At 44.0% G+C, this 25,304-nt stretch overlaps 1 protein-coding gene across 6 annotated transcripts in view; it reads left to right on the top strand.

Moving 5' to 3' along the window:
- The window catches only part of DIDO1 (death inducer-obliterator 1), a 286,601-nt gene that overhangs the window by 219,033 nt on the left and 42,264 nt on the right, over nt 1-25,304 (top strand). For all 6 annotated transcript variants that reach the window (XM_086932835.1, XM_086932836.1, XM_086932838.1 and 3 more), the window contains 2 exons: nt 10,755-10,844; nt 11,212-11,407. In XM_086932835.1, coding sequence (XP_086788961.1) covers nt 10,755-10,844; nt 11,212-11,407 — 286 coding nt within the window. The remainder of the gene's footprint in view (nt 1-10,754; nt 10,845-11,211; nt 11,408-25,304) is intronic.

Below are 25,304 nucleotides of genomic sequence, written 5' to 3'. Positions count from 1 at the left end.
TTCTGGAAAAGATGGGTGGGAACGGTGGACCCTGGCATTTGACGTTTTACTGTTAACCTAGGCAGTCAATCTGATTGATGGTGTTGCACAGAGCGTACCCCAGAGAAAGGGGCACAAAAAAACGACGAAGCTCTCGTTTTCTCTCCCCCGCTATTTGAAGTAAAATGCTCTTCCCTGAACTCATTTTGTACATCTGCCTTACCTTGAAGCTCTAATTTTAAAGTTTACGTGGCACTGTGTAGATGTTCCTGAAGTGGTTTGTGAACGTAGAACGTGTTTATAGTTGTCATGTTGACGGATTGAACGCAGTTTCTTCTGCTCTAATTTCAATATGCGCGAAGTCCCAGCAGTTTTGCTAAGCTAGTGAAGTATAGAAGCGTACACATTGAAAACCGAAATCTAACATGCTGGACGTTTGAAAGGAACATGTGATGATTGCACTGTTAAAAATTAATTTATCAAGAAATAGCCACGTGGTCTTATTCAAGTCAAATAGGCTTTATTTCGTTAAAAACATATCTTAAAAAGCATTACATAACACAGTAAAAAACCATTCACAGGGATAAAAGACACACATCAATAAAATAGTTAAAAAGGTCTAACAAAGTGACCATCATTAAACAATTTCATTTAGCCTTTTAAATCTAATCATCCAACTTAGAAACTTAGCCATGCCGCACACGAACATAGGCCGAGTATCGGACTTTTTTTTTAAGTAATCGGGCATTATTGGGCAACTGGACTGAACATTTGTCAGTACCCAAACTCCACCAGCAAGCGCTTGTTGACTGTAGATATCACTATGACCGTCTGTAGGCAGCTTGTTTAATCGCGGTCACAAGCTAAGCTACGCAAGAAGATCGTACCACAAACTATAAATGTGTTCTTCCTCAAATTCCCACTTAGTTTGGAATCGTCTGCACCTGTAGCAAGGACCATATATTTGTTTCAAAATAATGTTGCTGCAAATGTAAGAAGTTTTGGAGTGTAGCACCATCCTTCTTTGACACTGAGCCCGCCGCCACCATTCTCAACTTTTCTAATGTTTGTTCCTTTTTTTTTTTGTCTGATTATCAAGCCAGAAGAAAGCTATTGCTTCTTTGCTAATGGTCCCTTTTGGGTGTTGCTTAGGTAACGTTTATTTGGCTAAAAATGACCCTGCTGTGTATATACCATTTATGACCGACATGAAGCCTTAAGCATAATGCCGTAAGCTATTTTTCCTTTGTCCTTCCATCAGCCTTTTAGAAGGGGAATTAAAGTGCACAGATTTACAAGTACCAGTTCCCAACATTGCTGGCCATGTTATGCCAGACACTCATTCATCTGCATTCGATAATAGAAGGTACCTGAGATGGGTTCCTCTGTATTTTAGTACACTGGGAGACTCCTCTTCTGACTGAAATCACAAAAAGCAAAACTTGAACAGGGGTCACACGTTGGTACCCCTTTTAGTACCATTCTAGATTTTTTGTCAAAGTCCTTTCACCGACCAGTCATGCAGCCCCCTCCAAAGTGTGTTCATTTTCCCCATTTCTAGTTGATGTATTTTGCAGCAACCTAGTCAACAGTGGTCTTCGTTAACCCTGAAACTTCAGCTTCTGCTACTTCTACAGTGTCGTTTGTAAATAAAGAAATTCAGCCAGCCATATTTAATATTTAGAAAAAAAATAGTTTGATATCTTTTACTGATTTAGAATGGTTCAGAAATTATTTTGTGATTCTTACATGGGATAAAATCCTTTTACCATGATAAATGCTACACCCAGCCGTTCTAAAAAAAATTAGTTTCCGGTGTCATTAAATGGTGAGATAGGAGCCTTCATTTTATTTACACCCTAAAAAGTTGATGCACTTAGCGACAAACTGATGCTTGTGCTGAAAATGGGTGTTCTCATTTAACCTGCATCCTCAGAGAAAGTGTTTAAAGACTTGAATGTTCACCTGCTTAGGAGTTTTGGGACCTTGCCAAAATGGAGATGCTGCTCTCTTCCTGTCCTGTTTAAATAAGTAATGGTTCAGGTAAATAAAGGTAAAGTCTTACGAGATGAATTTTCAAATAGACCAGTGCATGAAGCCACAGCTTGTAACTTGTAAAAACGAGAGCACCTGAATATGAGTGTTGCGCTCAGTTGATTTATATAGATTTATTCAGCTTCATATTGCTGATGTAACTTCAAGAGAACTGAATTCGTTCTGTTTCCATGCAGATGCACGCATTGTTACTTTGTTGAGATTAATGTTTTGCTCTGGAAAACTTCCATTTCGGTAGCAATAGTCTCTGCGACCTCCAGTTCTAAAATCTATAGAGAGTCATACTTTGTCTTCCTCGAGGACAAAGTTGTACGCTGAACAGTTTTTCTTTACAAAAGTTGCATTATAGTTTAATTTCCACGTAGGAAGCTTAATTCCTATAGGTCATCTGAGACTTTGTTTCTATGGCTGTGGAGATTTAGTCAAATTCTGAAGGAGTTTCCGCTTTCCAGTTAGAACCTTCAAGCTGTGGAGAAGTCAAAATGAAGTTATTTGTTTGCGAATGGTAATAGTATTGTCCAGCCAGTAAAGACGCACGATTCACTATTGTCCGGAGAATGTTGCACGAAGTTACTTAAACATGACATTCGGTGGCTTTTCAGAGCTTGGTCCTGATGGACAATGTGCGTGTCAGCAACATGGGATACCCCACCTGCTTTATTTTTGCAAACGTAACTAATTGGGTGCATCTTCTAGAGCAGGGGTCAATTTAGGCTAGAAGGGTATCTGCAATCTGGGCTTGAATCCTGGTCTGGAATATGCTTTTCCCAACCAATTAGACTTATTGACGTTGCCAATGCTTACTTCTGTCTTTGCTTTTTTACTCTGTTAATGTTGATCATGCGTTTTGTGAAACTTTGCTGAGGAAGCTGCTGGACCCTTTGCTGTTTTATAGCTAAAAAAAATTTTTGGTCTTAATCGCACTTTGCCAAAGTATACCCTGACACTGAAAGGTTCTACTTTGTGTGCAGATGTGCTCCTTGTGAAAGAGCAGAAAGCAGGCACTCAGAAGTTAGCCAATGCCTGAAATCGACTGACTCTTCGTCCCATGCTGTTGTGTGCAAAAGAAACGTGTGAATGAGTCAAAAACAGACCAGTGGATGGGCTAACACCAACTTAAAACGGAAAGTAGTATGGCAGAGTAAGGAAAATAGTATATGTGGGAATCTCATTTCGTTCAATAGTAGTGTGCCATATTCTTTTTACTATCTTAAATGGGGATCGCTTGTCGATATAGGCATTTTCCATCTAGTTGTAAAGGCAGGGGGTCATGAAATAAGTAATGAAATCACCAGAAAAGTCTTTTTTTCTATATTTTGTTATAAATTACAATTTTTCACCGTGAACCTTTGCTGTATTCACATGGTGTGTTATTACGCCTTTTAGTGGTTGTGTACAGAATTTCAAGAAGACTTCTTACAGGTGGCATTCTTAAATGTAGGTGGTTTCTTCCGATTTACCATTGGGAAACTAATTGAGGGTTGTAACCAGCTCACAAAATGGTACTGTTTAAATTGGATTTACTCTCAATTTAGAAAACTCTAATTCTAGTTGACACTGACTTTAATCTAAAATATTGTCCCAGTAAATTTTATTTTTAGCCTCCGGTGCTGAAATATGCTGGAATGTTGGGCTTAACTGCCTTTGAAGTCATTCAGAAGAGTAGAGTAGATTGTTGTACCATTGCTCATTACTCGACAGAATTTTACAATTCATTTTGTTGGACACATAATCAGCTAGAATGGTTAAGTGGTGAGATCGCATTAAAATCTTAAAGATTGTGGAAGGCAAACTTTTCTTCAGCTTGCAAATGTGGGTAGATTATGTTTTGTTTAAATACTCTGCACAACCCACACGTGTAGACACTTTTTTCTTTGTTTTCCTTCTTCCGTGAAATTATCAGATGAGGCAACATATACTAACACACTCCTGTATACATTTTGTATGTTATTGCATCACCTCAGTTTAATATACAGGCTGACATACATACATATGGTGGCTGCTAATGCAACCAGAACTTCTAAGTGTGCAGTGCTTCTTTGGACTACTGTTGGCTTGATTTCTTGGAATCGTTCCTTGTCCCACCTCGCATATTTGTCTTTTTCATGATATGTGGGACCTACTCCCAGTTTATGATGTCGGAGTTGTATCTTATATGGAGGACTATCAGGTCCCCCTGGGAATGTATCAACTAGCCAGATTACTCCGACATTCACTGCATCTCCACGACTGAAAACTGGAATTTGTAATGAATCAGCCTGCAAAATTGAGATTTTACTTTTCTTTCTGGTCGGAAAGCCCTAGCTAGCATACCTAGTAGATGAATCTGCCAACCACCCAGTCTGTGAAAAACTCAACGTATTCACTTCATTAAGGTAGGTGGACTGCATCAAATGCCAGACCAGACAGCAGCTTGTTGGTGAACACTTACTTGCGTTGTAGGCAATATCAAGCCTGGTCTTCTTGCAGCCAACTAATGCTGCCCCTTCCTCTACCTCATTCGGGTTAGCCACTCTGTGCCCCTCAAGGCAAAATCTAACATTTCGTACTTGAATGTGGCAAAGCTTTTAGCTTTTTAGTTCATGTGGCCTCGTTCCACACATCAGTTTTCTCTAATCACATATCAACCGTGAATTAACTCTGATAATAAGTCTGTGACCAGGCCTGGCTACTATATGGGATATTTTCCCTATTGACAAAGCCTCTCGGATCTTCCATAGGAAGAATTGTATCCTTGATCAAAGGGAGTAACAGCATAAGGAGCCTGCTTAGTTCCCATAAAAAATTCCATGCCATTCTGCACTCCATCAGACTTGTGGGGCTCTGCCCAGCTTCTACGACGAATTCCTGGATGGAAGTCCTCTACTATCGCTGACCACAGGAACCCTGTTGCATGTGCCAGTTCCAACATTTGTGTATTTAATTCGCTGTTGGTTTTCCTGTGGGGATTACTTTGAGTGCATTGATGCAGCAGCACCACCCCTTGTCTTTAATATAAACCAGTGAAAGGATTGGTAATTGGTTGCAGACACTAAGCAACGGAAATAACATGTGTTCTGGGTTTGTAACCTTTAAGTAATCCCTTGAGATTCCGAGGACCTTTTAAACAACCTGCGTAGCTAGCTAGATATGGGCAACCTGTCTGAATTTTAGTTGAGTCTGTTTCCTTCCCCAGCACCAAAGTTTTCCTAGTCCGAGAAAATCCAGATTTTTTTATGTTGGGAATTTGCCACATTTGGCTGGTAATACTGTGCAAGTTGTTGCCTTCTCATGGCAATGTTGGATTTGTTCAGAACGCCTCTGCTACCCTCTGGATTATTCCCCGATGGTGTGCCTGTTCTTGCAGAGTTGTTGCTCCTGGAGGCCTCAACCCGGACACAGTTCCTCCCTAGGCTACAGGAAGAAGCCCATGACATGCACTGGGACAGAAATCCTGCAGTTGGGATTGCTTGGAGAAAATAGTAGTGGACATGGTGCAAGTTCTGCATGCTAAACATTTGAGAAATGTCCTAATGCATAGTAACAGGATGATAATCCACAGATTGGAATAGGAACGGGAAAGACATGGCATAGATGATTTTGCAAAGTGAATTTTGCTGCTGCTGTCTTTCAGTCCACATTGAAAGGTCAGTTGTCCAATGTGCTCACTAGCCACAACTATCGGACTTCTTGAGTTTGCCTTTTACCTCTGCAGGTTACATATGCTAAGTTTTTACTTTTTGTATCATTTGCCCTTTCAACACCCCATTTGGCAATGTTTTATATTTAAGCCTGTTGGTGCTTTTTATTTTTCTTGTCCGTGTTACACTTCTTTCTGTCGAGGTTTTGTAGGTGGTCATGTGTTTTTAATTTTCCATGCGAGCCCTGTTCCTTCAGAATGTCAGTAACTTAAGGCTTTACCGAGTGAATATTTCTGGATTCACATGCTGAGCATTATTCTGCCACGTTTTTTGGGTGCAACCTCTGTCGTTTACTCTTTAGTGGCCTGTCCCTCCTCTTTTGATATCAGACGTACGCCCCAGAACCTGCCTCGTATGTTCACCATGTTCAGTTTCTTTTTTGCACTCTTGGGTCTTGGTGCAGAGGAGCTAGCCCCAGAATGAATTGGAAGACTAGAAGCCCTTGCCAATGCGAAAAACACAGAAAAACCTTTGGGTACCAAGTAACATGACAAACACCGACCGGGATCAACAGAACTCGAAGCAAACGCCTAGGGCTGAGTATCCCCACTCAGCCATGTGGTGCAGAGCGGTGATGCAAGAGTATAAAGCGTATGCCATTCAGGTTCTACCCTAAATGCCACCACAAACTAGCAAAGGGTAGAACCAAGTCTGCAATTTGTGCCTGCATAGGTCCCAAACATTCTAGGCTTGCAGCTCCTGAGCAGAATTCCATCCAATCACCTTTAAAGTAAGGCAAAAGCTGAGATTGACCCACTACGCCATGGTACAGACGCAGAGGCATACTTCCAGGTTGGAGGATCCAATATTGATTACAACATGGAGACGACCCAGACGCTGAGATCGATCACAAGTGTCTGAAAGCATTGAAAGTGTCGTTGGACGCCAAAAGCAGAAAACCAAAGGTACACAGGAAATCGGGGATGGGGCAGAAGGGGTCGGCCTCCAAATTGAATGTCTACATTGATTGTGAAGGTCCCGTAGGGAAAACAACCCAAAGAGGCAAGAGAACCTGATGGATCTATCCCAGAGGATACAGCTGTTGCCAAACCCTCGGAACCAGCCTCAACGTTAAAAGGCAATCAAGAGTAGAAGAGAAAGCGAGAGGAGCCGGCCATTGAGTGGGATATATCTGTGCTGATGAGAACGCCACCGGCACTCAGTGCTGAACAAAGTACTCAACGATGAGAAGAAAAAATGACACCTCAAGGCTAAAATGGCAGACCTAGTCAAGCAGAAGGAGTTCAACTCCTTCCAAAATTCCAAACCCTCATAAGAAACATCGCCTAAACACCAAGGCCGAGGAACCAGAGTGCCAACTACCAACAACCCCTGAACGGGCGGAAGATAAGGAGGAGGCCCTCGGTTTTTGTGAAGAAGCCGATGATGAACCATACCTAGAAGGGAATCTTTGAGGCTGAACCCTCTGGCGGCTGACAGGACCGTGATGCAGACTTGCCAGAGTATGTCAATCCAAATCTCCTGAGGCTCTCGCTGCCAGATAACATCTCTACTGGAAACCCTGCTGCCTTCTCAACAAACCAGTTCCTCACAATGCAGCCTTGTGGACCAAAAATGGGAGGCCTTAAAAGAACCTGCAATCACGGATGAGGAGGTGGTTGGGGGGGGGGTTGCAGGAAATACAGACACTCCACAGTGGATCACAGCCTACATCAGGGAATCCGTGGCAGCGGAGGTCATGTTGCCACTGCTCAAGAGGACCAACTCCCTGGCATCTGTTGTCCCACCACACAACAGAGAGCAAGCGGGTGGACATGGTGGACATGGTGGGCAGGAAGTTGGAACGGTCAGCAGTGATGCAGTAGAGAATAGCACATTCCAGCACCCTCCTTAACAGGTATGTCCACCAGCAGTGGCAGGGAATGTAGAACCTCCTCCAACATCTCCCCAGGGAGTCCCAGAAAAGAGGGTTCATACTAGTCCAGGAGGGGAAGGCGATAATTAACACCTGTCTCTACCCTGGTTGCTACCGACGCTGAGGGTGTGGATGTGTTAAGAAGCTGTGCCATAACAGGAGCAATTACTTTTTATATATCTGGGTTTAGAGGGGATTTCTTGAGGGGGAAAAAAACGAACTGCTTTTTGAGGTTGGGGGGGGGTTTGAAAGCTAAGCAGATTATCCAGCAATTAGCATATAAAAATGTTTTCTAAAATAGCCCCAACCAAACCGATTTCTTAGTCTGCCTACATTAACTACAGCTAATCTACATTCTAACGTCATCTGAAAGCGTGCAGTACATCCATTAATCTGATGTAGACATTTGGCTTCTTAGCCTCTAGAAAGATTAGATTTGAGGTTGCAGGTTTTACATTTTATTGATCTCGTGCTGCTGAAAGTTAACCGCGATCTACAGCTTTGCCTCTATTGCACCCTCTTCTGCATCTTGGCCTTTAATTGAGAAATTGGCAATTAATACAGCAACATAGCATGAGGGTTGTAGCAATTGTTTAAGGACATGATCTAGCGTTATAGGCTCATGCGCGAGGCAGATGGGCCATAATGTTATTACTGCATTCCACCCACGTGTTATTATTAAGGTAAAAATAAACCAATATTGGAGCAGAAGGCCTAGTCCAGCCATTATTGGCCCTGTGCAACTCCATTGTCTTCAGCGGAGCTCCCAATATTAGTTTGTTTTAATAGTATTTAATGCCCGTAGAATAGGACAATAAAGCATACATTTAAAAAAACTGCCAATGGTAAAACGTGTGCCGTTAATAAAGGCAGTGGGGGGACTTGTGTGTAGTTGACATTCCTTGTGGTGGAATTACGCATCTTAGGCCCTGCACACACACAGTTCCCTACGCGATGTCACTCAAAGCTCAATCCCTTTTCTGTGGTGAGGTGAGAGATGATATCCAGTTTAGACTAGTTCTAGGATGTCGTCCAAAAATGTGTTTTTCCTTGAAGACTGATATGGGCACATATTCAGTACTCGTTGAACTGCAGAACAAGAGTGTTCGACATACAAAGAAAAACTTTACATTTTCTTCCGTGTAAATAGATTTTCGGCGCAAATAGATTTTGCACGCTTAAAATTCCCAGTATGGTCAAATTGTACATCTAAGCCGATCTAACATCGCTGCGAAGCCCTGGAAAGTTAAGATGGTGAACGCCCAAAATAATGCATGCAAGTACCAATTGCCTTTCTCAGTTGCAAACCTCTGTTCATCACCTATTGCTTTGGGTATGATTAGAGCCTCAGGTAATGGCGTTTGTAATATCCAGATTGATAATGACATGATATCCACAAAACGGGTGAGGGTGAAAAGGAAGATGTTTGTCCGCAGAGCAAAATATTTTCTCTGAAGGAAAAAAGATTTTAAAAGGCAAAGTAATTCATAATATCTACACTTTTGGACAATCCTGGAAACTGCAAAGGTTGCAGCTTCTCACGAATACTTCTAGAACATAGGGAACAACTTTACAGGTATAACTGTTTTGAAAAGCAAGCCGAATCATTTTACCTATATTTGAAATCGCGAACTAGTACTTATTGTACTTGGAAGACTGAAAGAATGAGCTTTGTGTTTTTGTGACAACTAAGGTTGAGGCCCATTTCCTGACTGAGTCGCTCAGTAAGCCTGGCTGCCAGTGAGGCACTCGTCTCTTTTACAATAGATCGGTTCTCATATTGCCTTTTCCACATAAAGGTGACATTATTGGGCTTCAGGGGAGAGGTAGTGACTGTGAGCAGTCTTCTGCACCTCTTCAATTAGGAACGGGAACTTCCCACCGCCCCCTAGTGGAGTCGGGATCCCAGTACAGTAAATTGTGCATAGTGCAAAGGCGGTCAAGTGCAACTGTTCTAAAGATGAGCAGAATTCAACAGAACGTCAAGGTCGCAAGCGTGTTTGGGAGTCTGGATAGTTGACACTGGCATAAGCCAGTTTACAATGTGTAGACTGCTCATAATGACAACTATTTCAAGAGGCCTTAACTGCATTTAGAGCATCAATAATTGCGTGTGTGTTCTTTGTCGTAAAGTGCAATGCACTTTGACGTTTGCAACCCTTCGGCATTTGTTTAGGCCTTATTACGTGACTCACAGCATAACTGGGTTGAGGTTCAACTGGTATCTTGAGGTGTACAATGCGCACACACACATGCTATGAATATAGAGAATTTAAATCACCAATCATCAGAGCCCCTTCCCATTCATGGCAAGTTTTGATTACATTTATTTCTAATATGTCATGTTTCAATGTGACACAAATGATACATCTCCTTTTTCGAATTTAGTGTTAGTGGTAAACAGTATGCCTCATTGTTGCATGATTGTATTTCACAATTGAAACTATCGTGATGGAAAATGAGAACCCTGGGTTGTGTGCTAAAGGTTAAAAAAAAAAAAATCCTAATCTGCATCCCTCATTTGTATCACATATTCAACCCAAATGTATTTTTTTTTTTACCAATCTGAATCCACACCCATCAATTATGAACCAATGGCACCATCTTAAATTTTCTTTGACGTGAACGTTTCTTCTAATCGATTTGTAAAACAGTATGGGATTGTACTCATGAACTTGTGGATGTTAGCTTGTCCAGCCATGTTTGATAGTCCTCTTCATAAGGTCACATTTCCAATACAATTTGGGTTGTTCGTTTGAATGTGTACACAGACTCCCATCACTTGTGCTTGGGAGTCTGTACGCACATTCACAAGGAGTCCAAAATGATACCAGATTGTTCTTTCCTGGGACAGATGTATTCAGTAATAACTGTGAACATCACAAAGGTTACACTTAATATGGCCTTCAAACAAAGAGCTGGTGGGAAAAGAGCTCAATGAAAGGCCTAGAACATCCTTCAGTCAATTGAAACTATAACCCACTTATGGTTTGTCATCTGAAACCAGGACGGGATATAGGATTGTGAGAATTAGTCTGCTAAAATGACTTCATGCATTCACAAATGGGATATAGTATGGATTAACAATGATCATAACTGTTTAATAAGTAAATGGGTAAATGTTAAGTTATTTTCTGAATTTCTCTGGTGTCTTCTTTATTTAGGATTTGCCTGATACGGTTCACATTGGTGGGAGGATTTCGCCGAAAACAGTCTGGGATTATGTTGGCAAACTGAAATCATCTCTTTCAAAGGTACTCTTGTAATAGCCTTTTCATTGAAATTGGAGTAAAAAAGTTGCTACACTGCATTCTTATTCTCTTATACATTAGGCTTTCGTCCTATAAATTAAGCCTCTTGAACCTCCTTGGGGAAGGTTTGTTTTATAAATGAGGTTATGCTCAAAGCATAGACCTGTTGTGACACCATAGCTTATACAAGTTTGTCTTAGTTTGGATATCTGTTAGTCACGTCGTAGTCCTGTTAGGTTTTCAGATATGATTGTGTTAAAATGTAAGAAATATCAGAATTGTACTTTGGATCAGCCTATGAATTATGTTGTGCTTATTTATCATTGTTTATCCATAATCTGGATCTCTCTTCTCTTATCTTGTGTTGTAGGAGCTGTGTTTAATTCGCTTCCAGCCTGCTACAGAGGAAGAAGAGGTTGCATACATCTCTCTCTATTCCTATTTTAGTAGCCGTGGCAGATTTGGTGTTGTGGCTAATAACAACAGGCACATCAAGGACCTCTACCTGATCCCTTTGAGTGCTAAGGATCCCATTCCATCCAAACTTTTACCATTTGATGGACCAGGTAAGCATAGCAGTTGTCAAAGAAAAAACAAGAGGAAGCTCATGGCTAAAAGGGAAAGTTACACAAGACCTACAAAGCATGTAGCTCCAATGCAATACGTGCCACAAAAGAGGTCTTAAAAAATCTATAGAAATTGAGAAAACGGTTTGCCTTAAATGGGCACTGAACCTATACAGCATGAACAGCCTCTCTAGGTATTCAGTAAAAGGCGATGAACACAAGGTTTTCGTAAATGTTAACCTTTGTGATAAATGCTGTACACAAAAAGGTCAGTAATTGGAACAGTATATAATAAGGTCAAAAATGTTCCACGAGATCACCGTTCATAGTTGTGTGATCAGATATTTTTGAATGGTTATACCATCACTAAAAAGCGTGCTTTCCCAAGTAAATTCTCCTTGACCGGCAAATCTTTTAAGTCCTACAAGCGAGTGAGACCGCCTTTCTACAATGTACCTGACGATGGTCTCCATGCCAGTGCATTTCAATATTAAGTTAAATGTCATACCTTTATCTTAATAGCAAGAGTGCTTCAATAGACAGCAGAACGTTCAGAAACAGCGTTTCTGATTTACAAAAAAGTGTTAAATGTGAATGGATAAGCTTTCCCAAATATTTTTTGTAAATAACAAACCATGCAAAGCACCTTTGCAAGGTCTGTTTCTAAACTTGTCTTTGCTCTTGTAGTAGCATGTTATTCAGACTTCTACTTCGTTTGGAAATTGGATAACATTTTCTACAGAGGAGCATAAAGGGAATTCCTACATACCAGTGTCTTCTGTATAGGAAAGTTTACACTGTTAAAGATAGTGGCTAGTGGTCTGAGGTTGGCTCCACCCAGTATATGAATTTAAGCCCATCATATATCCTTCATTACATAATTTTGGTACACAGTAGATTACATGCCAGTCGTACGCCACCACTTACTGAAAGTGTAACCTTTATTTGTTATGAACAACACAATGGAGAAATAGCATTTCATCAGGTAAGCAAAATATTTTTCAATGCCTAGCTGTGTTAAGATTTTTAGCTCTACCTGAATTCTGTTATGATTCCTCACCCTGCCTTTATAATTAATAAAAGTATTTTGTGAAAAGTTGTCATTGTCTCCTTAACTTATAATTTTAGGCACTTAATAGCTTCCAGTATCGGCATGCATTTACTCACAGCTGTTTGCAGTTAACTGGAGAAAACTAGCATACAACTTTCCTCTTGAGGGTATCCTGAATCTGATCCCGGTGTTCAGCATAACCTTATCTTCACTAAACGTTAAGATAAGAAGTTCCTAAAGCTTTGAAGAAATGGTCAACGCCTGACTCCTTCCACATGCAGTGGTGTCCATATGAGGGTGAAGAGCCGCAAAGTACCAACATATTTCTTCAACATTGGATCAACATTTGCATCTTCCAGCGATTCTGAACAATTATGAGACGTTTCAACGACGAAGACAACAGCCTTGATTTCTTCTCCATTTGTCAGTTGGCTTTAATCAATTGAAAGCTCATTTCACCTTATTCTTTAGGGTACTGTAATTGGCTCGTACACACAGGCTTCAATATTATGCAAATTACATATACTTGCAATGCACTTAATTATGCGTTTTTCATGCAAACTACTGAAGGAATTTCATTGGTAAAGTAATTACAAGACAAACAGCTAATTATAGTTTATATTACGTCCTAGTAGAGATGCTTTTCAGCACATTCAAAGTTAACTAGGAATAGCTGGAGTTGACAGTCAAACAGTATTTACTTGACATTCTTCATCCAGAGCGTTTGTTAAATTTACTATTCAAAATCCACAAAGCAAAAGTGTGTTTTTGATATGGATTTGACTTGCAAACCAATGGATTGAATAACCCCACATAATTAAACATTTGAAACTAAATTAAATCTGCCACAGGGTTAAGGTTCCTGTAGCTTGAATTGACAGTAAATGAAACTATTAACTTCCAGTAATGAGGCGCATTATTGATGTCCCCAGAATTCGGATACAATACACTTGAGACCACTTTAACCTCAATCTTAACACACGTCCTTTTGATTTTTAGCCCTGTAACCCTTAACATTACTCAAGGCATTTGACATTTTATTACATTTAGTCATTAAAATGCCTTAAATGGTAGGGAAAATGCCCCTGGATCGTTACTAGACATAGTAGTTATAACCTTGGCATGTTTAACCAATTGTAATGTATAGCCACTATTTTTTGGGAAGGTGGGGGGAGTAGAAGCATGCTTTAGGATGTATTGTGAAGTCACCACTTGTGTTAATTATTCCGTAAGTACTAGAGAACACACTAGGTCCTGATAAGCCACATTGCAATATATCTAGTATTCTTAACTTAACCCCAGCTCGTCTCAAAGACACCACTTAACCCCTTCGCTGCTTCCGTCGGCCAAAGGCCGTCGCGAGCACTACATCCGTAGTGCTGCGTACGTCTGTTGGCTGACGCGGCCCCGCCCCTAATGGAACGCCCCGTACTGCGGCGGAATTGTCGCCGCGGATAAGGCTTTAAGAAGATTTGCATATTTTTAACTATTCTGAGCAGCTTTAATGTAATAGTGTTTATCCACATGTGTCACAGTGCAACATACTTGAAAGAGGGCATCATTCTCGTATTCAGTGTACGCACAGCAAACTTCTGTAACTCCTATCAAATTCATTCACCTGTTTACTTGCAAACCCCTCCCCCACCCACCCCAACTCCCACCCCACCCCACCTGCACGTTTCCATCCTAACATTTTGAGTCACCTGCCCTACTCAACACTTTTCCGCCGAGGTCTCTGTTTAAGAGATCTTAATGGGCATCACTTTGTGTTTTTAATATAGTACCCATATTTAATGTGTTGCTACTCCGGACATTAAGTTATAACATATGCATGATAAAACTACTTCTTCCAGCTCCTCGCACCTGTAAGTTTGTATGGAACTGCTTTAAAACGGCAAAAGTCATGAGAATACTGCTAGAAATAATAGTCCCATTCCAAGTGGTTATACCTTTCTAATAATTTCTGAATAACCAGATGGTGGCTTAAGGACACGCTTCGTCATTTGAGACTGCCTGAGTACTTGTATGTTATTGTGTATTGTTCTTGCTATATTTGGGTGTGTTCTTCATCACTAAATATTGCTTTGCAGCAACTTGGGACTTGTCAGCTAGAAAGGTGTGAAGATGTTGGTTGCATTTGTCCAAGGGGGATTGGCTGATGGTTATAGAATCAAAAGGGCAAATCAGGCTCTTATCTGTAAATGAATCAAGACCGGGGCATGTAGGTACCTGAATCGGGCAGTAGGCCAGCCTGTTGACATCATCTAGGCAATGAAGGCTGTACCCCAGTCTTTCTAAATTAGAAACAGTCTACATGTTTCAGACTTAAATATGAAACTTTATGGGTGGGTGGGGAAGGAGTCGTTATCTCTTGGGGATGGAGTAGAGTCCCTCACAACTTTCCTGAAGCCTATAGCGAGGATGCGCTTGGGCACTACACACAGCAGCAGATTGTTGAGAAAACCCTCCCCATGGTGTAGAAGGTGAAGCCGTAATACTTGCAAAATCTAGCGCTGGACATAGTATTCCAGAGCACCAAGTCTGAATATGTCACCTAGGGACAAGCTGAAGTGACTGCTGGTGTTGTATGGCCTGCTCAAACATTTATTGTTTACAACTCACTCTCAAATGTCCCAGATAAATGCCTTTATGATTCTTTCAGCCTAGGTCTCTTTTGCTTTTGTGCGTGCTCCAACTTGAGTCTGGGTTTTGTAATTAAATCAAGAGGCCAACAAATGCCGGAATTTAATTGAAAAAAAACCTAGCCTGGACCTTGGAAACTTCTGAGGTCAGTTTAGATGCTTAAAAAAAGCTGCAAAGAGATGGCTTTAGAGAACTGTGGACTTTGTGGCTGGGGTGTAAGTTGAACAAATATGGTTTTGCTCAAATTCCTCACATGCACGGTTTTTCTCCCTTTTGCTCATCCCAAAGCATGTTGCAAAATGGCAAGAGATTAGACCTCCGCTCACAGTGCTAAGGCATCTAATTGATGGCTCAGCAGCTACATGAAGTGTTTGTGAACTTATCTGTGGGCATCTTGAGATCTTGTGTTGGGTGGCTGTATTGTCACATTGGGAAGAAACAATTAGCAAACAGGACATGGCAGTGCTCCAAATAGTTCTAAATTAAAATTATGGGTGCTACAAAATTGAACAGCTTAGCTGTTTATGTGGTTCAGTCTGTCTTAACACGGTTACTCTTTTTTTTTTTGTTTACATTTCTTTATTGGAACTTTTATTAAAATATAAGTGCCATACAGTTACAAGCATCATTTCAACTCCGACGTGGAGAGGCATACATCACAGGTAATAACAATTCGGGCAACAGTTCAGTGCATGGCCTAGAGCGTAGCCTACTGCGACTACCACAGAAGCACTTGCCAATATGTGTTACAGGGCATATGGGAATTGGACGCTGCGTCTTATGCCACTAATAGGAGCTGACGGGTATGACGTTTTGAAAGGAGGGGAGAGGGACCAAAGTCTAGGGAATAACCATATTAACTGATGCCCAACTCAGGTCTCTGCTACTACTCTTCACTACCACACTGCCTGTACAACCATAGGATCAATGCGTACATATCTAGTTGCATCCCTGGAAGATGATGAGGGAGGTGGGGAGTGTACGATGGGGGAGGTGTGGAGGTGGACAAGACAGGGAGCCAGTGCGTCCAAGGAGCATCCTTGTTTTACACACTCACGTGTCGCCTCTACCACTGTTATTTCCGTGCATGCTACAGGGGCCTTGGGCTCGTCCTTTGACTGCCAGCGGTGTTGAAAGTCCTGCAATATAAAATCCCAGTCAGCTGCCATCAGTACTTTAAGTAACCCCATTGTGTCTTCACAGAGAAAGGCAATACTTTCAGCTTGCGTCCAGACTATTAGCGAGCAGGACTTCGCCAGCGCAGGGGGAGGCTCCAAACGTTCCGTCGCTTGGTGATGAAGCGTTAGCTGCAAGTAGTCCTAGATCTATATGCCTGGACTCCACCCTGTGCCCAGCTGATCTACAGTAGAGCCCCAGGAGACTATCATCCTAGATACGATCCACACCAAGTCAGCTGGCATTGCTCTTATGTCGCGCATGTACAGGAGGATGTTGTCTGTGTAGAGGAAGATCGCATAATTCCCGTCACCCATGCGGTTACCCCATTCTGCCCCACTTCCATGAATTGCTTCCTCAAGCAGCTCTGTAGCCAGCAAGAAGAGCAGAGGTGAGAGCGGGCACCCTTGCCTGGTACCACGACTGAAGGGCACAGGGTTCGACACGAGGGCACCTGCTTTAACTCTAGTGGAAGTAGCCGTATTAGGTGGAGAAAACGAGCCCCAAGGCGCAAATAGAAACTCCCATTCTAGAGTTTCAAATGCCTTCTCCAAGTCCTTAACGCTGCTACTCCTATGTCCAGTTTTGCTGCGTGAATCTTTCTGGATTCACTATGCTGTGCATATTCCGCGGTCTTGTGGTTGGGTCCGGATTCGTAGTCTTTTCTGTTTTTTTTTTTTTTTGTTTTTTGTAGCCCAGGTGGGCGTCGGCGTCACCCCTCCTCGGGTGCATTTCCGCTGACGTCGGCATGCTTCCTGCGGAAGCTCCCACTCCTGGGCGCCATCTTCAGATTCTTTTTTCCGCGGTTGGGTCTGGATCGTTCCCGTTGGGCTCCAGACATTTTTGGAGAAAGTACAAGGAAAAGACTGAAATTGAAGAAATTCACCAGAAGACTACGGAAGACTTCGCCGACCACTGACCAGCGAAGAAGAAAGAGAAATCATCGAGAACTTCGACGATCGTCGACGTCCACGCGGCCAGGGAGGCCCTGAACACTCGATGATGGACAACACGCCGTTCAAGTTCTGCCGTAACTGCCACCACAAGTACGCGCAGAAGGACCAACAGCCGGTTTGCAACCTTTGCCTACCGGTAGACCACAGAAGCGAGGACTGCAACGCCTGCTCCGCCTTCGCCCCGAAGACCCTTCGTGTGAGAAAGAGCCAGAGGGTAGCACACGCCACCCTCCAAGGAAAAGCCCCAACGCAATCGCTGTACGAGCTGGGGATGTCCTCGGAGGAAGAGGACAACGCTGCCGCCGAAGACGACAGCTACACGGTCGTAGAGACCGGTTACACGAAGACTTCTGATAAGGTAGGAGACTCGTCGTTCCCCAAGAACACGAGAGATTCTGAGTCTCGAAAAAACGAGGGCAAGACCCCGAAAGCGCCGACGCAGAAACACCTGGCGTCCGCGACTACTCACAGGCCCAGCGGATCCTCTAAGAAGGAGTCCCTGGCGCCGAGAGCTGTTGAACAGCAGAAGTCGTCGAAAATTGCCCCTGAAAGGGACCGATCGACGCCGAGGGAGAAAGACCCTAAGGCCCGACGCCGTCCAGGGACCCGAAACCCAGTTCGACGTCCAAGTCTCCGGCACCGAAAATCTTGCCGCCGAGCCAAGCGCCGAAGAGAGGGGCCGAACCACCCGGCGCGGACCACGCGGCCGAGATGGAGAAGAAAAGAAGGCGCCTAGAAGCTGAAATGGAAAACATCTTGCAGCGGAAGAAAGATTTTGACGCCACCAAGATGAGAGCCTTCACGATTCCCCACAAGACCAAGCCACCCGTGCTGGAACTGGTCGAGGAGGAAGACAAACGTCGAGGAACATGACCCTGGCGTCGAAATGGTCGAAAACCAGGAGGATGACGAGAACCCCTACGAGAGTTACAACTATGGGGAAGAAGAGGACAGCAGGATGGACGCCGAGTCTGCCACCTCTGACCCGCAGGAGGAGGATTACCTGGATGTCGACACCGAAAGCCCGGAAGAGGCGGTCGACACATATCCCTCGAGGCCATCGCCGCCGGACGACATCGGGGCCTACAACTCTGTGATAAGGTCTGCGGCAGCAGCTTTTAAACTCAAGCTCGACGAAGAGAAGCAGATAGCGGACTTTCTTCTCGAGACATTACTCCCCACGCAAACAAAGAGCCAGTATCTGCCTCTGCTCGAAAGCGTCTTGGCGCAGGGGATGGAAGCGTTCAGAGAGCCCGCAACATGCAAGGCAGTCACTCCCAGAACGGAGATGTACAAGCATTCCTCAAAGGACCCAGCCTACATTCGGGGCACGGTCTTGGCTGACTCCATCACGGCCACAGCGAGGAAGAGGGCTAACGTGCCCACTACTTCTGGACCACCTCCTGATAAGGAGAGCAAAAGGATGGACCTAGTGGGCAGAAGGATCGAACGGAATGCCGCGACCCAATGGCGCATGGCTAAATCCAATGCCCTCATAAACAGGCACATTTACCAGATCATGTAGGAGCTGGGACGGCTGGTGAAAGACCTGCCCCAGGAGGCCAGGCAGAAGGCCGAGAAACTGGTGGAAGACGGGAAGAATGCGGCAAATTGTTGCCTCAAGACGGCCCTGGATGGAGCAGACACCTCCAGCAGGCTCGTGATGATGGGTGTCACTGAAAGAAGACACGCCTGGCTTAGAATCTCGGGCTTCAAACCAGAGGTGCAGCACAGCATCTTGAACACACCGTTCAACGGCGAGACGCTGTTCGGAACAAGTTGATGACAAACTCAGTCAACTGAAGAAGGACAATGAAACTGCAAGATCCATGGGGGCATTGCAGTTCAGAGGCAACAAAAGGGGCACCCAGTCACGGAGGCCCGGCGGAAGGGGTGGAAACCAGCCAGGTACATCACACCAGGCTTTCCAACAGACGCACCAGGCGGACTCGCAGACGTAACCGAGTCAGCAGAAGCAGTCCTGGCAGTACCAGTCAAGAGGCCAGTCCTTTCGAGGGAGAGGAAATGGATGAGGACAGCATAAAAGAGGGGGCCAGCAGCCCGCCTCTAAATGACTTCAAAGAGATCCGTGTGCCCGCCCACAGAAAAGATCCCAGGGGGCAGCACGTACAAAGGGGTCAAGACTAACTGGACACCTACCACCACATAACACCAGTGGGTGGAAGATTAAGATTCTACCTCCAGGAATGGAGAGAAATCACATCAGACAAATGGATCCTCAACATCATCCAATTCGGATACTGCATAGAGTTGGAAGGGAGGCCAACAAGCAGGAAACCAAAGAGAAAACCACTAGCAAACAAACAGCTAAAGCGGCTTCAGGAAGAAGCAAAAGAACTCCTACAAAAGCAGGCCATAGAACGGGTTCCCTTCAAGGAAAGAAACAAGGGAATATATTCAACGTACTTCCTAGTACCAAAGGTAGACGAGACAATGAGACCCATTCTGGATCTGAGGTTCCTGAACAAATTCATAAGAACACAAAAATTCAAAATGACATCCCTGCAGGAGGTGCTACCGCAATTGCAGATCAGAGACTTCATGGTCACAATAGACCTCAAGGACGCCTACCTGCACATCCCAATTAACGTAAAGCACAAGCATATGCTCAGGTTCACAATCGGAGAAAGCCACTACCAGTTCACAACACTAGCCTTCGGGCTAAAATCAGCACCGAGGGTCTTCACAAAGTGCCTCGCCGCAGCGCACCTACGAAGGCAGGGAATACACGTATACCCTTACCTGGACGACTGGTTAGTGAAAGCAAACTCGTACCAGAAATGCAAGCAACACGCACATACAGTGACGAGCACGCTAATAAACCTGGGGTTCTCCATCCATTGGAAGAAATCGTCAATGGAGCCGGAACGAGTGAAGATCTTCCTGGGGGCACAGATCAACACCTTACAGGGCAAGGTGTTCCCCAGCGAGAAGAGAGCAAGGGCTCTGGTGAGGGAAACTCGCCTCTACCGGAGGGGACAAGCTCGGACAGTGAGGACTGCCAGCAAGATCTTGGGGATGATTGCATCATGCATCCACCTGGTACTGAATGTACGACTTCACATGAGACCCATCCAAGAATGGCTCCAGGAACAATGGTCACAGGCTTCAGGCAGTTGGGAGGATCTAGTGGTTGTGATGCACGCAGTGCAGAAGGAGATGACATGGTGGACCATGGAGAACATAACAAGGGGAAAGCCTCTAACGCCCCCAACACCAACAGTGACCATCACCACAGACGCATCCCTGAAGGGATGGGGCGCTCACATGGAAGAACTCAAAGTGAGGGGACTGTGGACACCAACAGATGCGACAAAGCACATCAATTACTTAGAATTGAAGACAATCTTCCTTGCACTGAAAGCCTTCCAAACAAGACTGTACAAGCACAAGGTGTTACTACAGACAGACAACACCACAGCGATGTTCTACATCAACAAGCAGGGTGGAACACAGTCAACCACGCTTTCAACACTGGCGCAGGAGATATGGAGATGGGCCATCCCCCTCAACCTGCTAGCCATACACCTACCAGGGAAGGAGAACATTCAAGCAGACTGGCTCAGCAGACAGACGTCGGCATCCCACGAGTGGGAGCTCAATGCTGAGGAGACGAGGTGGTTGTTCAACAGGTGGGGAACGCCATCAGTGGACCTGTTTGCAACACGCCTAAATGCAAAATGCCAAAACTTCGCATCCAGACAACCCGAAGAGGGGTCCCTTGGGAATGCCCTATATATAGATTGGTCTAGGAGATTTGCTTACGCTTTTCCCCCGATACCACTTATACACAGAGTACTGAGCAAGTGCAGAGCGAGCAACATGACCCTGATACTGGTCGCACCACAGTGGGCCAGGCAGACATGGTACTCTCAGATCATGGAGATGACACAGAGTGCACCCCACAGATTCGGCAGGAGTAAAGACCTGCTCTCCATGCACAACGGAGAGGTACTGCACCCAGAGCCAGAGAGCCTGAGCCTAGTGGCATAGCTCCTGAGGACATAGAGTTTGCACATTTGAGACTGCCAGGAAGCACACTCAGGGTCCTTCGGGAGGCACGAAGGCCCAGCACACGGAAGTGCTATGTGGCAAAGTGGAAAAGATTCACGATGTGGTGCAGGAAAGAAAGGCTTCACAATAAAATGAAGGACTCCACAGTGCTAAAATACCTGACGCACGTACTGGAAAAGAACCTCAGCTCGTCCTCCTTGAGAGTCCACTTGGCAGCGATAGTCGCCTACACAAGGGGTGAGATGGGCAGGAGTTTCTTCACATCACAGGTTGTGAAGAGGTTCCTGGAAGGAGCGAAGAGGATTGCACCACCCAACCGTGTGCCGCCACCAGCATGGAACTTGAACATAGTCCTAACGGAACTCATGAAGGAGCCCTTTGAACCACTTCACAAGGACTCACTAAAAATGCTAACTATGAAAACAGCTTTCCTGGTTGCAATAACGTCCTTACGCAGAGTAAGCGAACTTCAAGCACTAACACTACAGGAACCCTACATACAAATACACAATGACAGAGTTGTGATGAGGACCGACCCACACTTCATGCCAAAGGTGGTGTCCAAATTCCACATGAACCAGTCCATACAGATACCGAGTTTTTTCCGAAAACCAACCACTAGCACAGAGCGAGCTCTACACACCCTAGACGCCAGAAGGGCGGTCATGCACTACATTGAGAGGACAAAGGGACACAGGAAGACAAAACCGTTCTTTGTGTCATTCGCCAACAGTTACATGGGAAAGGCAGTAACCAAAAACACTATTGCACGATGGATCGCGCAAACAATTCAACTCTGCCACAAAAGGGCAGGGCAAGAACTAGCAGAGGGGGCACGTGCCGACTCCACTAGGAAAAAGGGTGCTACAATAGCCTTCCTGGCTAACGCACCCATACAAGACATATGCCTGGCGGCAACATGGGCTTCAGTGCACACGTTCACGAAGCACTACTGCGTGGATGTTCAGATGAACAAGGAAGCACAAGTCGGACAAAAGGTGCTCCAGCACATATTCAAAAACCAAAGCTCATCTTCCACCCAGCCGCCACAGAAATGAGAAACTGCTACAAAATCTATGCACAGCATAGTGAATCCAGAAAGATTCACGCTGCAAAACAAATAGTTTCTTACCTGTCGGTGTAGTTTTGCAGCTTGAAGATCTTTCTGGGTTCACTAGCGAACCCACCCACCTCCGCCAGAAAGATGAGGCTGGAGAGGGAAGAGGTGGTCAAAAAAAAAAAAAAAAAAGGGAAGTAGAAAGGACTTTAAGTACAAAGCGGTTAAAAAGTTTCACCTAAATAGAACATTGCCATCACTTCGGAGACGAAAGAAACACGGAAAAAAGAATCCGAAGATATCGCCCAGGAGTGGGAGCTTCCGCAGGAAGCATGCCGACGTCACCGGAAATGCACCCGAGGAGGGGTGACGCAGACGCCCACCTGGGCTACAAAAAAAAAAACAGAGAAAAGACTACGAATCCGGACCCAACCACAAGACCGCGGAATATGCACAGCATAGTGAATCCAGAAAGATCTTCAAGCTGCAAAACTACACCGACTGGTAAGAAACTATTCGTTTCTTGCCTGCTACCAACTTGTGGGGTACCCTTCAGCCTAGTTTGGAGGTGTGAATACATTTGTCTTTAACTCTAGCCAAAGACTTTGCCTAACGTCACCATTTTCCTTTTACGAATTCTCAACCATTTTATCTAATTCCCTATCCCTTTACATATCAGCTGGAACAGGCGTTCATCTAAAGTAGGCTGTGGGGCATGGGCCCTTCCTTTATAAATGTTCTGATTTATTTTTCTTGTCTTCTATCTGGTATTTCTCTCTATCACGCTTTTCAGCTTACGCTGCCAGTGCAACATACTGCAAATTCAAGCAGTGCCCGGGTGCCCACAAACTGTTAACAGGAGTTGACCCACATGCATGTCGTGGTTGGGGGCAGCCATTGTTGATCTGTATGCGATAATAACACAAGAGTCTTTAATGAGCAATTTGTCTACATGCACCGGAATATCCATACCACAAGAGATGTTACACTATTTAACAGGGTTGAGGTGAGCACAAGTGGTTAGAAACTGGGCAATGCCAAGAGTCTTTTGGCCAGTGGGGAAGCAAGACACTATTTAAGGCTCCTCCACCAAACTGTGTGGAGGCAATCCTCCTATCTTGACCATCTTTTCCCAGTACCTAATGACTTGTTATGTCCAGATCAATCATTAAGGTATTGCACCAAGATTCACCACCCAGGCATCCCCTGCTGTTCCAACTAAGAAGTGCTTACAAGTTTAATGGATGATGAAAGGACTCTGCTCTGTAGCTCTACAACTACTACAGCTTGGGTACGTTGAGCTGCTTGAGGGGGTCTCTTCCCCCCCCCCCCCCCCTTATGCATCGATTACGAGCAAAGGGTTATCGTCCATGATTCCCAACCCCCCCCCCCCCCCCCCCCCCCCCCCCCCCCCCCCCATATGCATTGATTACGAGCGAAGGGTTATCGTCCCAGATAAAACTATACCACGGGGTACATTATATTTCCAGTGCGATAAATAACACCTATTACGAGTACATAGGGAATAACATGCAGATATTGATGTTTAATGCACCAAAAGCTACTTAAGGTAAATACTGAACGTTTTCCATTGTGAAATGTCAGCAGGTTTGGCCTGACGAAATTTAAAGAAGGTTGAATTATTTAACGCATCCGATAATTATCCTATGCGTTAAATACCTTCACACTCCAAGTTCATTTTCCTCTAGAACAGCGGTTCTTAACCTTTTCACTTCTGAGAACCTCCACTTAATCATTACTAGAATCTGGGGACCGTCACTCTGAATCCTTATTGGATTCTGGGTATCCCCATTGAGTCATTACTAGAAGTCTGGGTCCACTGCCTAATATTTTCAATGATTTGAACTGCAAAACAATAAAAAAAAAGTTCCTCAATAACCACATACATAAATAGGTACTTTAATTCACAAACAAACATAAAAAGAAAATCCGAATAAGTTTGGAGTGTTTCTAAATTCAATTATATTCTGTTTGAAGTACTTGCACTTCTATGAATCAGTCTGAGGATACTAACCTAATTTCTAGCCGCCATTGTCAAAATCCTTCATATTTACATAACATTTTACAATTTTCAGTTTTACATTTTGCTTCTTGGTATACTCTTTTTTTGTGTCATAATTTTAATCTGTTAATATTATTTTTCTAAGCAGTTGCGGACCCACTGAGTAGGCTTTGGGCACCCTATTGGGTGTCTGGACCACATGTTAAGAACCACTGCTCTAGAATGTGAAGATCCTGACATGAACCCAGATTTTGTCAACAGGAGCAAATGATTGCACTTGGTGGATTTACAGACTGATCCATTCTACATGTCCGAGTACCAAGACCTCAGGTAGTTTGTCAAAACAAATGTGGAATCTGCATTACCATAGAGATGGCTGTTACTGGCCTGGATGCAATTCCACTGGTCTAACCCAACTATTGGACTTTGTGTTTCTGCATGAAGTCACTTGCTACCCTTATCTGCATTGACCACTGCCGTTAACATCTTACCAGGAGCAGGATGTCTTCAACCCAGGCCTTGCCTTTCAGACCCTTTTTGATCAGATTTACAATGAAATTACTGTATTGTATAGTACAATTGTGTTCATATAGGCCTTTCTCAGCCTGAGACCAACAGCTTTTCCTGTCCTGGGGAGAATATAGTAGAAAAGGTAAACCAGTGCTGCTCTTCGTGGAGTTTAGATCCATAACAGACCAGGGGTTCCATAATGGTCTGAGAATGTAGATATCCAATATTATGGTTAAGCAGCATATGAAATGTTCTCAGTCCTGCCTTTAAAATAAATAAATAAAAATACATGCACCTCGCCCTTTCTTACAACAGATCGCAAAGGGACATGTGGTATCCCACCAGTCATTTGTGATTTGAGGCGTGAAGTTACGCAAGATATATTCTTCCTTGCCTTCTCATTCATGGTTTGGCTAGTTTGAAATACTGCTTAGCAAGTGCCTAGC

This window comes from Lissotriton vulgaris, chromosome 7 (assembly GCF_964263255.1).
Source record: "Lissotriton vulgaris chromosome 7, aLisVul1.2, whole genome shotgun sequence".
NCBI lineage: Eukaryota > Metazoa > Chordata > Amphibia > Caudata > Salamandridae > Lissotriton > Lissotriton vulgaris.
The sequence above is the reverse complement of the archived record's forward strand: the minus strand, read 5'-3'. Positions and strand labels throughout refer to the sequence as shown.